This window comes from Plasmodium yoelii (assembly GCF_900002385.2).
Source record: "Plasmodium yoelii strain 17X genome assembly, chromosome: 7".
NCBI classification, from domain to species: Eukaryota; Apicomplexa; class Aconoidasida; order Haemosporida; family Plasmodiidae; genus Plasmodium; species Plasmodium yoelii.
In genome coordinates, this window is record NC_036179.2 from 706360 (window position 1) to 720741 (window position 14382).

The window sequence follows — 14382 nt, forward strand, 5'->3', positions numbered from 1 at the left end:
TAGTAAAATGTGAGTTTTGAAAAAAAAACCATTTTGTGGTTTTGTATAATTATATGGCTTTGTCATTTCTCTATTTTTATTCATTTTTTTTTTATAATTTTTTCTGTTTTTTTTTTTTTTTTTTTTGTTCATACAAGTTTACTGCCTTTGTGTCAATCTTGTGTTTCCCATTTTTTTCAAAACATTTGTTTTTTAATTTTTTTTTTTTAAAGTGAAAAAAATAGTGTATATGAAAAAGAATAAAATATAGAAGATATCATTGTAATCTGTAAAATAAAAATAATATCTTCGAGTGTAAGTAAAAGTAGTGATAAGGATCTACTTGACTTGTAATAAATAGATGCATGTGCATGTGAAGATTTATTGGAATTATATTATTTTGTTCATATTGATCTCTATGGTTTCTATTTCTATAAGTTGTATACACACTTAACTGGGCATGTATGTGGATTTAGTATTGATAAAATGCAAAAAAATTTCATTGCGTTTTTTGTGATAATTAGTGTATCGTTTCTTTGCAAGCAAGGAGATGGGAAAAGAAGGTTCGAGAGTCGTTTGAATGCATCTAATATAGATAATATTATTAATAACAATAATATATTGAACCCATTTGGGATAGCTAGAAAACGTATTAGAAAAAATGAAGCATTTATAAATAGTAATTTGAAGGGAGATGATATATTAAAAAGAGATAAAAAAAAAGGGTTTAAATCAAAAATAAATGAAAATAAAGATGAATATAATATAAAAAGTAAAAAATATGATCAAAGTGGAATAAAAAATAGATTAAATTATTCTACAAATGATCAAGATAATGTAAATAACTATTTTTTTAATAAAAATGAAAATAATTTTATTAATAAAAGAAATAAAATGAATCAATTATTTATGAGTGATGAAGAATATACAATAAATTCAGATGACTATACAGAAAAAGCATGGGATGCTATAAGTTCTTTAAATAAAATTGGAGAAAAATATGAATCTGCATATGTAGAAGCAGAGATGTTATTACTAGCTTTATTAAATGATTCACCAGATGGTTTGGCTCAAAGAATACTAAAAGAAGCTGGAATAGATACAGATTTATTATCACATGATATAGATGTGTATCTAAAAAAACAACCTAAAATGCCCAGTGGTTTTGGAGAACAAAAAATTTTAGGAAGAACATTACAAACTGTATTAACCACTAGTAAAAGACTAAAAAGGGAGTTTAATGATGAATATATATCTATAGAACATTTATTATTAAGTATAATTTCTGAAGATTCTAAATTTACAAGACCATGGTTATTAAAATATAATGTAAATTATGAAAAAGTAAAAAAAGCTGTTGAAAAAATTCGAGGGAAAAAAAAAGTTACATCTAAAACTCCTGAAATGACATATCAAGCTTTAGAAAAATATAGTCGAGATTTAACAGCTTTAGCTAGAGCTGGAAAATTAGATCCCGTTATAGGAAGAGATGAAGAAATCAGAAGAGCAATACAAATTTTATCTAGAAGAACAAAAAATAATCCAATATTATTAGGAGATCCAGGTGTTGGTAAAACAGCAATAGTTGAGGGTTTGGCAATAAAAATTGTACAAGGAGATGTGCCTGATTCTTTAAAAGGAAGAAAATTAGTATCTTTAGATATGTCATCATTAATTGCTGGTGCAAAATATAGAGGTGATTTTGAAGAGAGGTTAAAATCTATTTTAAAAGAAATTCAAGATTCAGAAGGACAGGTAGTTATGTTTATAGATGAGATACATACAGTTGTCGGTGCTGGTGCAGTAGCAGAAGGTGCATTAGATGCAGGTAATATATTAAAACCATTATTAGCAAGAGGAGAATTAAGATGTATCGGTGCAACTACTGTTAGTGAATATAGACAATTTATAGAAAAAGATAAAGCATTAGAAAGAAGATTTCAACAGATATTAGTAGATCAACCAAGTGTTGATGAAACCATAAGTATATTAAGAGGATTAAAAGAAAGATATGAGGTACATCATGGAGTTCGTATATTAGATTCAGCACTTGTACAAGCAGCAATATTATCTGATAGATACATAAGTTATCGATTTTTACCTGACAAAGCAATAGATCTTATTGATGAAGCTGCATCTAATTTAAAAATTCAATTATCTAGTAAACCAATACAATTAGATAATATTGAAAAACAATTGATTCAATTAGAAATGGAAAAAATATCTATTTTAGGAGATAAACAAACTGCTAGTTTAATAAATAAATCGAGTTCTGGTAATGATGATAATAATGTTTCTACAGATTATACACAAAGTCAGAATTTTATAAAAAAAAGAATAAGTGAAAAAGAAATAAATAGATTAAAAACAATTGATCATATCATGAATGAACTAAGAAAAGAACAAAAAAATATTTTAGAATCATGGACTAGCGAAAAAATGTATGTAGATAATATAAGAGCTATTAAAGAAAGAATAGATGTAGTTAAAATCGAAATCGAAAAAGCAGAAAGATATTTTGATTTAAATAGAGCTGCTGAATTGAGATTTGAAACATTACCTGATTTAGAGAAACAATTAAAAAATGCTGAAGAAAATTATGTAAATGATATACCTGAAAGAAATCGAATGTTAAAAGATGAAGTTACTAGTGAAGATATTATGAATATAGTTAGTATATCTACAGGTATTCGATTAAATAAATTGTTAAAATCAGAAAAAGAAAAAATTTTAAATCTAGAAAATGAATTACATAAACAAATTATTGGTCAAGATGATGCAGTAAAGATTGTTGCAAGAGCAGTTCAAAGATCAAGAGTTGGTATGAATAATCCTAAAAGACCAATAGCATCTCTTATGTTTTTAGGTCCTACAGGTGTAGGAAAAACAGAGTTATCAAAGGTTTTAGCAGATGTACTATTTGATACGCCAGATGCTGTTATACATTTTGATATGTCAGAATACATGGAAAAACATTCAATAAGTAAATTAATAGGTGCGGCACCTGGATATGTTGGATATGAACAAGGGGGATTACTTACAGATGCAGTTAGAAAAAAACCGTATTCTATTATACTTTTTGATGAAATAGAAAAGGCTCATCCAGATGTATATAATTTGTTGTTACGTGTTATAGATGAAGGTAAATTATCAGATACTAAAGGAAATGTTGCAAATTTTCGAAACACTATTATTATTTTCACGTCAAATTTAGGTAGCCAAAGTATATTAGAATTAGCAAATGATCCAAATAAAAAAGAAAAAATTAAAGAACAAGTTATGAAATCTGTTAGAGAAACATTTAGACCCGAATTTTACAACCGAATCGATGATCATGTTATTTTTGATAGTCTAACAAAAAAAGAATTAAAAGAAATAGCAAATATAGAAATTACTAAAGTTGCCAATAGATTATTTGACAAAAATTTTAAAATAAGTATAGATGATGCTGTTTTTTCATATATTGTTGATAAAGCATATGATCCTTCTTTTGGTGCTAGACCATTAAAACGAGTTATTCAATCTGAAATAGAAACAGAAATTGCTATTAGAATCTTAAATGAAACTTTTGTAGAAAATGACACAATTCGAGTCTCTCTCAAAGATCAAAAATTGCATTTTTCGAAAGGATAATAATAGTGTAAATAGTGTAAATAGTGTAAATAGTGTAAATAATGTAAATAGTGTAAATTTTATATTCTAATTAAAGCACATTTTCATGATTTTAACAAAATTGTGAATTATGCCTTATTTTATAAAAATTCGTTTTTTAATTACATATAAATAATATGAAAGAATTCACATGTTTTGTGATTCCTATAATATTTGTGTTCTTCTTTTTGAGGTGGTATTTTTTGCCCCTATATATTTTGCTTCCCTTTATCTTAGAAGCTACAATTAACCATTTTTATTATATTTTTTTTTATTGGCTATCCTTTGCCACAATTTATAACTCTCTTAATTATAGATTAAAATTATGAACCCATTTTATTATTACACATTTGACAGGCATAAATATTATCAAGTTCATTTATCTCAATTAGTATGTTAACTGTTTTATTGATAAACCATGTTAATTGGTCTTTTTTTATTTTTCTATAATTTCTTACTTGTGTGGCAGATGGAAAACTATTACCTTGATATGCATATAGCCTTTTGTAACTAAAATAGCGTTTTATTTTGCTTTATTTTATTTCCAATTTTTAAATAATATAGTAAATTGTTCTTTATTTTTTTAATACGAAATTCAAATTTTTAGTTAATACAAAAATAATAATGTTATGAGCATGTATATGTGTATTTTTCCTGACTGACTCGCCAACAAATTATAAAATAAAATATAAATAAAGTAAGAAAAACAAATTAAGAAAATACAAAACAATCGCAAAGCTAATTGTAAAACACACATATAGTCAACTCAAATAAATTACATTATTCAATTTTTTTTAAATGTGGTTTTATTTTCCATTTAATTTGTTGTATCCAATTATCCATCAAAAAAAATAAAAATAAAATTTATGGAATAAATAGGAAAAATAGACTATATGGAACAAGCATATATACATATATAGAGATATGTATTAGCTTTCTTATGCTTCATTTATTTCTACTTTATGCATGTATGAGAATTGTTTGCATTCCATCTTTATTTCAAGGATTCCTAAAAAGAGAAAAAAAGGAGTATGTGTGTTGTCTAGTTATAAAACTGTTTGTATGTACACAGCAAAAAAATAAGTAGAAAATAAAAGTGAAAAATGCATTTAGATGGTTAAGCCACATGCTACTTTTATTTCCACATTTTCAGCATATTCATTATGTTGGCATTGTATATTGCCGCATATAACTTTCCCGTTGACATAATAGTTTGTATTATATGTGCATGAATATGTAACGCAGCTGAATGCACATACACGCTTTAACATCTTTGCACAATTCGAGAAGTAGTGAAAAAATAAATGAACGACATGGAACATATGAGTTACCATTTTTGTATACTGCATGGGCAGTGTCATCAAGGATATTGTGAGGCAATTTGAAAATTCTTTTGAAATAACCGACTTCTCTTTCTTTAGCATGTAAAACAAGATTATCTCCATATGTTTCAAATAACTCGGTTTGAGATCTTGGACCTGCGATGGTTAACATTCCTTCTCCTATCTCTACATCAATATCATCAATTTTAAATCCTGGTATATCTAAAACTAGAATAGCATGACATGATTCGGAATCATACATTATATCAACTTTTGGTCTAAATGTTATTTGTTTTTTCAAATGTTTATCAGGCATGATTTCTAAAACAGTGTTGGGGTTAACTAGGGTGTTTTTATTTTTGGGAACAGACTGTTTTTCTTTCTATAAGAAAATGTGAAAGAAATATATGATGCAGCGATTATATAAATGTGTATATATTTAATATAACTTATTATATGGGTTTATTTACTTACTATATTTATTCTATGATCAGGAGTTATTTTGATTTCCCCCTTATCACCACATCCTGCACATAAGCAACTCATATTTACAAAGATTATGATATAACAATTAAAAATATGTATATATATATATGCACGTATGTATATATATATGCGGATATAATGCTAAATAAATAACAAACGAGAGAGTTGTATGTTGGCAAATAGGCACACGACTGACTTCCTCGATTATTTGTTGACTATTAAATATTGAGATAACAAATATATAATTTATATTTTCTTATGCTATATATGCATACATAAACGACTACATATAGCTGCAAAATAAGACATAAGAAATATAATTAAACAAAACTTATATAACAAATGTTCATAAAAAAATGTATAAATGTGTCTTTTTATAAATATTGAAAATTATTTAATGAAAAACGGAAATTAAAAATAAAATTAAAAAAATATACATGCAAATAAAACTAAATTTACTTTAATTAAATATATACTTATAAATGTTGTAGAAGACAAAATATAATGGAAACAAACATGTATATAAATCTTGAAACGAATGAAAGGTTGAAATGTTTTAAAACTTGTTATGTTTTAAAACTTGTTATATTTTAAAACTTTTTATACATTTAAAAATAGCTAACAAAAAAAAAAAAACAAAAAAAAACAAAAAAAAAAATTAAAAAAGTAATAAAGTAATAAAATTTTATGAACTAGCAATAATTTTAAACTGTATTAATAATTTTCAGCTATAAATTTAGTATTCATATATTACGCATATGTATATATTTTTTATTTTGTAGTTAAAAATTATAAGTTGTATGAAATAAAGGTTCTATGAAGTTCCACAACAAAAGCAGCATTTTAAAAATGTTGACCATAGAGCTGTAAAGGGATTATTTTTTAAAGCATAATAGAAATATTATACACCACTTTTATTATTTATAACTATATACGTTTTACATATTTTATGCATATAAATTATAACTCGTATTATTTGACAGGTAAAATAAATTATTTATTTATTTATTTGTTTATATTTTATGTCACAGTTAGCTTATAATTGCTTAAAATAACTCGTTTATAAGTATATCATGTTAAAATTACCTTGCATGTTCATATAATATTGTCTTTTTTTTTTTTTATTTTTTTTTTTTTTGTGGCGAATAAAATATTTTAGCTGATAATTTTTATTTTAATCAAAATTTAAAAACCACCGTAGAAATAATAATAATAATAATAAATGCTACTAAAATTGTCTACTAATTTACAACATTATAAGTAGTACCTTATAGAATTAATATGTATTTGCCTTATTATTCATATACATGTTTAGGAAATAAAAAAAATGTTTTTATTATTCCCTTTCAAATAGTTTTTTTATTGAAATTTACATGAATGTTAATAATATAATTTACAAAATTCCAAAAAAAAAAATTAGTAAAGCAACCATCCAAATGAAATATATGAATATATACATATATCCATGATATCACATTTGTTCTTGTGATATTGTTAAGAAACAAATATTAGCATTAAAATGTTAGCAGTATATTTGTATAGAGTGTTCAAGAAAATGAATAATACACACACACACACGCCGCTTCTCGTTTTTTGATTATAATGTTATTTAATTCCTAGCCACTGAAAAAAATTCAAATTCAAAACAAAATGAAAAGGGTATTTATAGAAATGTTAAGGATGTTGCACACACACAAAGAAATAAAATACCCATGTATCCGCTAATCAAATATCACTAACATATATATCTCATTTTTCAATTAACATATATTATTGGCTAAAATACCACCTTTTGTGTGCGTTTTTTTTTATTGCCAATACTATTCCTTTATAGACATGCATATTATATGCTGCATAGTGTATGAATTTTTTTTTTTTTTTTTTGTACCTTTACAAAATCTTCAAAGTCTAAATATCCATCTTGATTCATATCCATTAGATTAAAAAGTTTTCGAGAATCTGTTTCTGTTACACATGTGAATTCTTTATCTTTTAACATTTGCATTAGTTTTGTTAATGGAATAATCTTTTTGTTATTATCTTTTTCGGTAACTGTAGAAAAGTTATCATAAAAAACGATTACAAGAAAGGAATAAATCGATCAAAATTGTAAGCACATTATATAATATAGAGACATATTTATATTTAAGTTTATAATTATATTGGTAAGTTTACTTACTTGCATATTTCTGGAATTCTAATTCAATATCGATTTTTCTAAATCCTTGGAAAAAATTCTTAAAGTGTTGTGTATCTATATCAATAATTGCTTGTATATATTCACCAAAATCAATTAAATTATTTTTATCCATATCATAATTTTGAAATAAAGTATATTTTTCTAAACTCCAATCACTTTTTTGTAAATCTGCATGAGATATAAAATTGTCCTTATCCTTGTCCATTTGGTTAAATGATGTTCTCCATATCATTAAATCGCTATCATCATAATCTTTTAAAATAGAGAATTGTTCTCTTAATTCATTTATCTTTGAATCATGGATTTTATTTTTAGTTGATTCAGCCCAATAATAAGCTGATGTCATTCCATTCGTATAAGGATTGCCATTTCCATGTTCATTTTTTTCATTTGTTACATTGTTACTGAAATTTCGTCCTTGTATACATAATAAAAAATTATTTTTAATTACATTATTATTTCCGTATATATTTCTTACACAATTAATTTGACTTTTATCTTTATAAAAATGTTCACATATTTTCCTTAAACCGCGTCGCATATTTCAAATATGAAGTATAAAAAAAATAAAAGAGAAGATAATGTGTGATATATATATTGGGAAGAAATAAAAAAAAAAAATATAATATATATTTAAGAAAATATCACATAAAAAATGCCTTTATAGTATTTAAAAAAATTATAATATTTAGAAACCTCTAATTTATTTATTAATGTGTTTATTGATTACTTTTAATATAATTGTTCTTTTTTTTACTTTTATTTGGTCATATCATGTTGTGCATGCATGATTTATTTTCTTAAACCCGTATAACAATTTACAATGAATTGTACTTGAGAAAATTGGATGAAAAATTGGATGAAAAATTGGAGGTATTTAAACAATTATATATTTTTGTGTAAAAAAATTATAATGCAAAGGGTGAGATTTATAAATAACAAAAAATATAATAAAATAATTAGGTGCTTAAAGATGGAGAAGAAAGGAAAATTAGGATAAATATTGTAATTATGTGAATATTTAAATCTTTATATTAATTTTAAAGATGCCATTTTTTTTGCATTATTATAAAATTGGAACCACAATTGGTCTAAAAATGGTAAAGAGAAAGATATTGGAAATAAAAATAATAAATTTTCCAAAATAAAACATAATTATTATATGCATGTGTGTATGTATATAGCTTCATCTCATAAAGGCTCATATTTTATTCTTGAATACCCTATTTGTTTTTTGAAAATCGATTATTTATCTATTATTTTAATAAACGAAAAAAACTATAAAATATAAAAATAAGCTATGTGAATGTAGTATGCAAATATGTATATAACAAAATATTCAAACACATGAAAGACAAAAATATGTGCATCTATTTGTACTATATATTTTTTTTAAGTTTACTAATTGGAATCATACTTATGCAATTTTAAAATGAATGTCTCTTTATTTAATTTATATTTTTGCAAAAAAAGAATAATAATAAAAAAAAATAATACTTAGTTACAATATTTTTTTGTTTTCTACATAAATAATTATTTAAAAGGCGCCCTTAAATCATTAACGTTATTATACACAACCTTTTCAAACTTTTTTACCCAAATAAATAATAATTTTTATCACCTTTTTTCTCGTTCTTTCACTCTATCATTATATATATGCACACATTTATGATGTGGCTGTTCTAATAAAAAGGTGATTTGTCTTCGTTTTTTTACCATCTTTAAATGTATCATCCATTATTTCCTTTCTGTTTAATATGGAACTGAATTTTTTTAAAATAATACCTAAATAGAAAAAAAAATTATGAACAAGTCAGAAAATAAAAAAACGGGCTAGCCAAAAAGGAGCTATATGCAACTAAAAAAAATATATACATATTTACATTTGTGTGCATGCCATATTATTTAAACAACTTTGTTGTGTAAATATGAACACGATTTTATGAACACGATTTTATGAACACAATTTTATGAACATTGCATAGTATCAAAAAAAAATAGACACGCGTGTATAAAAAATAATGCATACATGGGTATATTGTTTGTTTGCCGTTTTATTTTTTTTATTTCAAAAAGTTAGCATATTGAGAACGACCGAAAATTTGATATCGCCCAACAAAGACAATTCTTACACCTTACATTTTAAGAATGTCAGAAAGAGATAAAACTGCATAAGATGATAAGATGATAAAATGGTGCATATTAGAGGTTTCACATATATTTTTTATGTATTACTTTATCCATTTCATGTTGCAGAAACAAAGATTTGTAATTCGAAGAAGTGAAGAGTCTGCATATAAAAACTTTTTATTATATGTAGAAGAAATTTATAAAAGCACCGTTATATATCCGATTAAATATATTTATGTTAGCAATTAAGAAATTAGAGTATATATAACAATATATGCACCATACATACATGCATACATTTTTGTATATAATGAATTTCCGTTTTTTAAAGGATGTTCCTTTAGGATATTTCGAAAATTTAATATCATATAAAAAAGAAGATTTAAAAAATAAAAATTTAAAAGAATTTTGTGAAAATCAGAAACAATTATATGAAAATAAAGATGGCAACCAATTATGTTTTTGTTGTTATTGTACACAGTCTAGTATATTTCCTTTATATTCTAAATTAAAATATAGAAGAAAAAAACTATTATGTAATAAAAAAGGTATATATACACCAAACATATTTTTTTAATGGAATTAATAAATTATTATACCTATGTTCATATTACAACTTTTTTTAAATATTAATTGTTCATACAAAATTGGGGTTAATTTTTTTTTAATATTTTTATCTTTCCTCAATAGACAATAATGAGAATGTAATACTAACACTGTCATGCTTAAAAAAAAAAGCAGAAAAATACCATGGATTTTATGTTCATAAAAGTTCCAATTTTTTTATGTTAAATGTTACAATGCAACAATTTGGTAGGTGCCTTACACACACATATGCCATATAGCCATTTATTTGGCCGCCTTATTTGGTGCCTTATTTGGTCGCCTTATTTGGCCGCCTTATTTTGTCGCCTTATCTCTTGGCCTTGTTTGTCTCCGTTTTTCGCACAGATTTAAACAATGAGCTATTTATAAATAGAAATGTAAAAAATATGAGAATATTGAAAAGATAGCAAATTGGAAACATAAAATCGAGGGGAATAAAAATATCATTTATATTTTTCTTATTTTATTTTGATCGATTAAAGATAAAACCGGAATTGGATAGAAAGACATATTTATTAAATTCTTCAACATTCGAAATAGATGATGGTTAGAATAGATAAAAATAATGTGTGCATATATGAATTACATTAATTGATAAAATGACTAAGTTTAAAAAAAAAATATATGAACATGTTCATATTTTTAGAGATATTTAATATAAAAATAAGTTTCGATGTTGAAAAGACACATCAGGTAAATGAGAACCACTTGAAAAAATAGAAAAAGTAGGAAAAATAGAAAAAATAAAACAACAATAGTATATACACATATATTGTAAATTTTTAAGATGAAATATTTAAACTTTTTTTATATTAGGGAAATTCCATAGAAGGGAATTATATTTTTATGGATTCAGAAATATTTAAAGAAAAAGTAACATTATATATACATATATATTACTTAATATATTGAAATAAAATGTGTAATAAATATCTATAGCGATACTATTGATAAGGTCTAAATTTATCACATTGTGTTAATATAACGATTCTGTACATATATGTTGTTATATTTCAGATAAATTTCGAAGACACATATATAGGTATAGACTTATATGTTATGTTGATTTAAACGATATTTATATCTGTATTGAATCCATAATTGTCTATTTTGTATGAACAGTACATATTTTTTTCATTATCAAAGACGATGAAATATTGAAGAAATCAGTAATAGTTAAATCCAGGAATTTGGATGATAAAGGAAATGGATGTAACAAAATAAATAGGTATCCTATAATATGGGAAAAGGAAAAGGGATTTTGTTCATTTCCCCAAAATTATTGTTTAAAAAAACAGCTAGCTTATTTTATAAATATGGGGAAAAAAAATATATGAAAAAAGAAAGATAGATAAACAAAATTTAGCAAAACAACGACATAAAAAATTGATAGAATATGAAAAGCTGTTTTTAAAAGAATTACACAAAGGTCATAAAAAAAGATTAGATGAAATAAATGAAAAAAAAAAAAAAAAAAAAAAATTGAAAAACCGAAAAGAAATAAAAATCCGAGAAACTGATAAACGATTCTATCAAAAAGGGGAAAGAAACAAAAACCAGCAACAAAAGAAGGACCATATGAAAAGGAATGAAAATCAGAAACAAATCCGGGTCCAAAAAATTGAGAAAAAAATTGAGAAAAAAAAAATATGTTATCATCATCTATCAAGGATTATATCGATTTAGAGGGAAATTATTTTTGCACAGATTCGTTAACTAAATTTGGCAACAATGATGAAAATGGTGAAACATGCAAAGATAATAAAGGGAACAATACTTATATAAATAAAAAAGAAAGAAAAAGAAAGTCAAAGTAAAAATAAAAATAAAAATGACGAAAAATATGGCATACCAAAGGGTGTAACAATAAGATACAATTTTGATAACTCACGAATATAATGAAAGTAGGAAATCCTTATTTTATCACAACTGAATAGAATTCAAAATGAAGAGAAGTTGGTAAGAGGGGTAAGACCCTCCCTAATCTTACATATTGTGACATTGTTAATTTGTTTATTTTTTCACTTTTTTTTTTTAATATATGTGATGTAGAACGAATACCATAATTGTGATGATTTGTGTTAACCCTGATTTAGGGGATACGAAATATTGTAAATTGGGATTGTTGCTTTTTATGGAGAAAAAAGTTTGAAGTTTTAAGTACATTCAAAAATTAAACATAAAAAATAAATTTATATGTATTAACATATATTTATATTTTTAGTCTATATTTTTAACAAATTTGAAAAAATCAAATGTATTTTGAAATTTTGATGTTTAAAAGGGATTATATAGGATAAATCCAAAGTTTTAAAAAAAGGGAAAAAAATTATTTGGAAATATAAATTTTTTTTTTTTTTTTTTTTTTTTTTTAAGTTTTATTATTTTAGCTACCTACTAACTTTATTTTCCAACTATTCCAAATTAATATTAATTTCATTCATAAGACGAAAATATCCTACATTATTATTTGTTAGTTTATATCTGTTAGTTTATATCTGTTAGTTTATATCTGTTAGTTATATTTGTTAGTTTATATTTGTATTTCTGTGTGTGTATGTGTGTGTGGATTTTCTTTAATTTATTGTTTGGCTTGTGTAACTTAGCATGTTTGTTTCAGTAGCTGTTGCACACACACAAATATTTTTTTAACAACACTGCTGTCATTTATTTATTTATTTAAAAAAATATATATACACATAATCTAATAGTGAAAATTAAAAAAATGGTAAATGAGTGAATGAGGTTACCTAGTTAAAGCTAAAATGGAATGAGAAAAAAAAAATAAAAATAACATAGTGACAAAAAAATAACAAAGTAGTGACAAAAAAATAACAAAGTAGTAACAAAAAAATAACAAAGTAGTAACAAAAAAATAACAAAGTAGTGACAAAAAATACAAGCAATATAAAAATATTATACATATCATGTATAGCAAATATTTACAAATCGATTGAACAAATGACACGGAATGGAAGAAATAAAAATAATAAATGAAATAAACAGAATAATAGTAAAATATAATTTGAATATATAAATTAAATATGCTTTACAAAAATTTGAAGTAAAATACAAATTGTGAAAACAGCAAAGTCTGGACAATAAAAAAAAGATATATGTATTTTATTATTATAAATACATATATACATGAAATAAAAGGGGAAAAAGAATACAAGTAATTAGGGCAAAGTTTGTTTTTTTTTTTTTTTTTTTTTTTTCTCTTTAATTTTGATTTTTATTTCTTTTTTTATTTCGAACAATGGGAGGTTATTTTTCCAAAAGCCTGGAAGAATGTCTTAGAGAAGAAAAGCGAAATTTAAATCGATCCATAAGAGAATTGGAAAGGGAAATAGTTAAATTGGAAAATGAAAAAAAACAAATCGAAAAAAACATAAAATTATATGCAAAAAAAAATGATATAACTCTTGTTCGAACATTGGCAAAAGATTTTGTAAAAGTAAAACAAACTGTTACAAAATATAGTAAAATAAAATCACATTTATTTTCTATGAAAATAAAATTACAAAGTGTTAAATCTTCTGAACAGTTAAGTAAAAGTTTAAATGATATCAATAAAATAATTACAAGAGTAAATAAATATATTAAATTAAAAAATATTAATAAATCTATATACGATTTTCAAAAACAAAATGATGAAGTATCATTAAAAGAAGATATGTTAGATGATCTCTTTGATACGTTAAATTATGATATAGATATGGCAGAGGAAGAAGATATAATTGTTTCTAAAGTTTTAGATGGTTTAGGTATACAAATGAATTCAAAATTAGACGAAATACCATCAGTTAGTGAGCTTAAAACTGACCAAGTTGAAACTAATGCAAATGTAGCGGATTTTCAGGAAAGAATTAACAATTTAAGAAAATAATTCTCTTTCATTTTACAAATATGTAGAATGATAATTAAATATATTTCAAAAAAAATTGACTTGTGGATACACAACATGTGTGTGCAACCGTAATTTTTATTTGTGTGATATTATTAAAC

At 23.9% G+C, this 14382-nt stretch overlaps 5 protein-coding genes across 5 annotated transcripts; 3 read left to right on the top strand and 2 right to left on the bottom strand.

Annotated features, from left to right (window-relative positions):
- Positions 1 to 465: 465 nt before the first annotated feature.
- Positions 466 to 3612, top strand: PY17X_0714400 (heat shock protein ClpB; the record flags this gene model as incomplete). Its single annotated transcript, XM_720276.1, has 1 exon — positions 466 to 3612. The coding sequence occupies one exon, from the start codon at positions 466 to 468 to the stop codon at positions 3610 to 3612; it is 3147 nt and encodes a 1048-aa protein (XP_725369.1).
- Positions 3613 to 4568: 956 nt separating this feature from the next.
- On the bottom strand, positions 4569 to 5498 carry PY17X_0714500 (small heat shock protein HSP20, putative; the record flags this gene model as incomplete). The annotated part of the gene is made up of 3 exons (XM_022955543.1): positions 4569 to 4639; positions 4962 to 5334; positions 5427 to 5498. The coding sequence occupies 3 exons, from the start codon at positions 5496 to 5498 to the stop codon at positions 4569 to 4571; spliced, it is 516 nt and encodes a 171-aa protein (XP_022811809.1).
- A 1545-nt stretch (positions 5499 to 7043) lies between these two features.
- PY17X_0714600 (EF-hand calcium-binding domain-containing protein, putative) lies at positions 7044 to 8179 on the bottom strand (the record flags this gene model as incomplete). The annotated part of the gene is made up of 3 exons (XM_022955544.1): positions 7044 to 7061; positions 7327 to 7490; positions 7618 to 8179. The coding sequence occupies 3 exons, from the start codon at positions 8177 to 8179 to the stop codon at positions 7044 to 7046; spliced, it is 744 nt and encodes a 247-aa protein (XP_022811810.1).
- Positions 8180 to 9659: 1480 nt separating this feature from the next.
- PY17X_0714700 (conserved Plasmodium protein, unknown function) lies at positions 9660 to 12060 on the top strand (the record flags this gene model as incomplete). Its single annotated transcript, XM_034637486.1, is given in 11 exon segments — positions 9660 to 9686; positions 9895 to 10005; positions 10100 to 10316; positions 10459 to 10581; positions 10720 to 10751; positions 10857 to 10920; positions 11021 to 11067; positions 11191 to 11247; positions 11392 to 11416; positions 11521 to 11708; positions 11722 to 12060. The coding sequence occupies 11 exon segments, from the start codon at positions 9660 to 9662 to the stop codon at positions 12058 to 12060; spliced, it is 1230 nt and encodes a 409-aa protein (XP_034493457.1).
- A 1573-nt stretch (positions 12061 to 13633) lies between these two features.
- PY17X_0714800 (uncharacterized protein) lies at positions 13634 to 14263 on the top strand (the record flags this gene model as incomplete). Its single annotated transcript, XM_720281.2, has 1 exon — positions 13634 to 14263. The coding sequence occupies one exon, from the start codon at positions 13634 to 13636 to the stop codon at positions 14261 to 14263; it is 630 nt and encodes a 209-aa protein (XP_725374.2).
- Between the last annotated feature and the right edge of the window lie 119 nt (positions 14264 to 14382).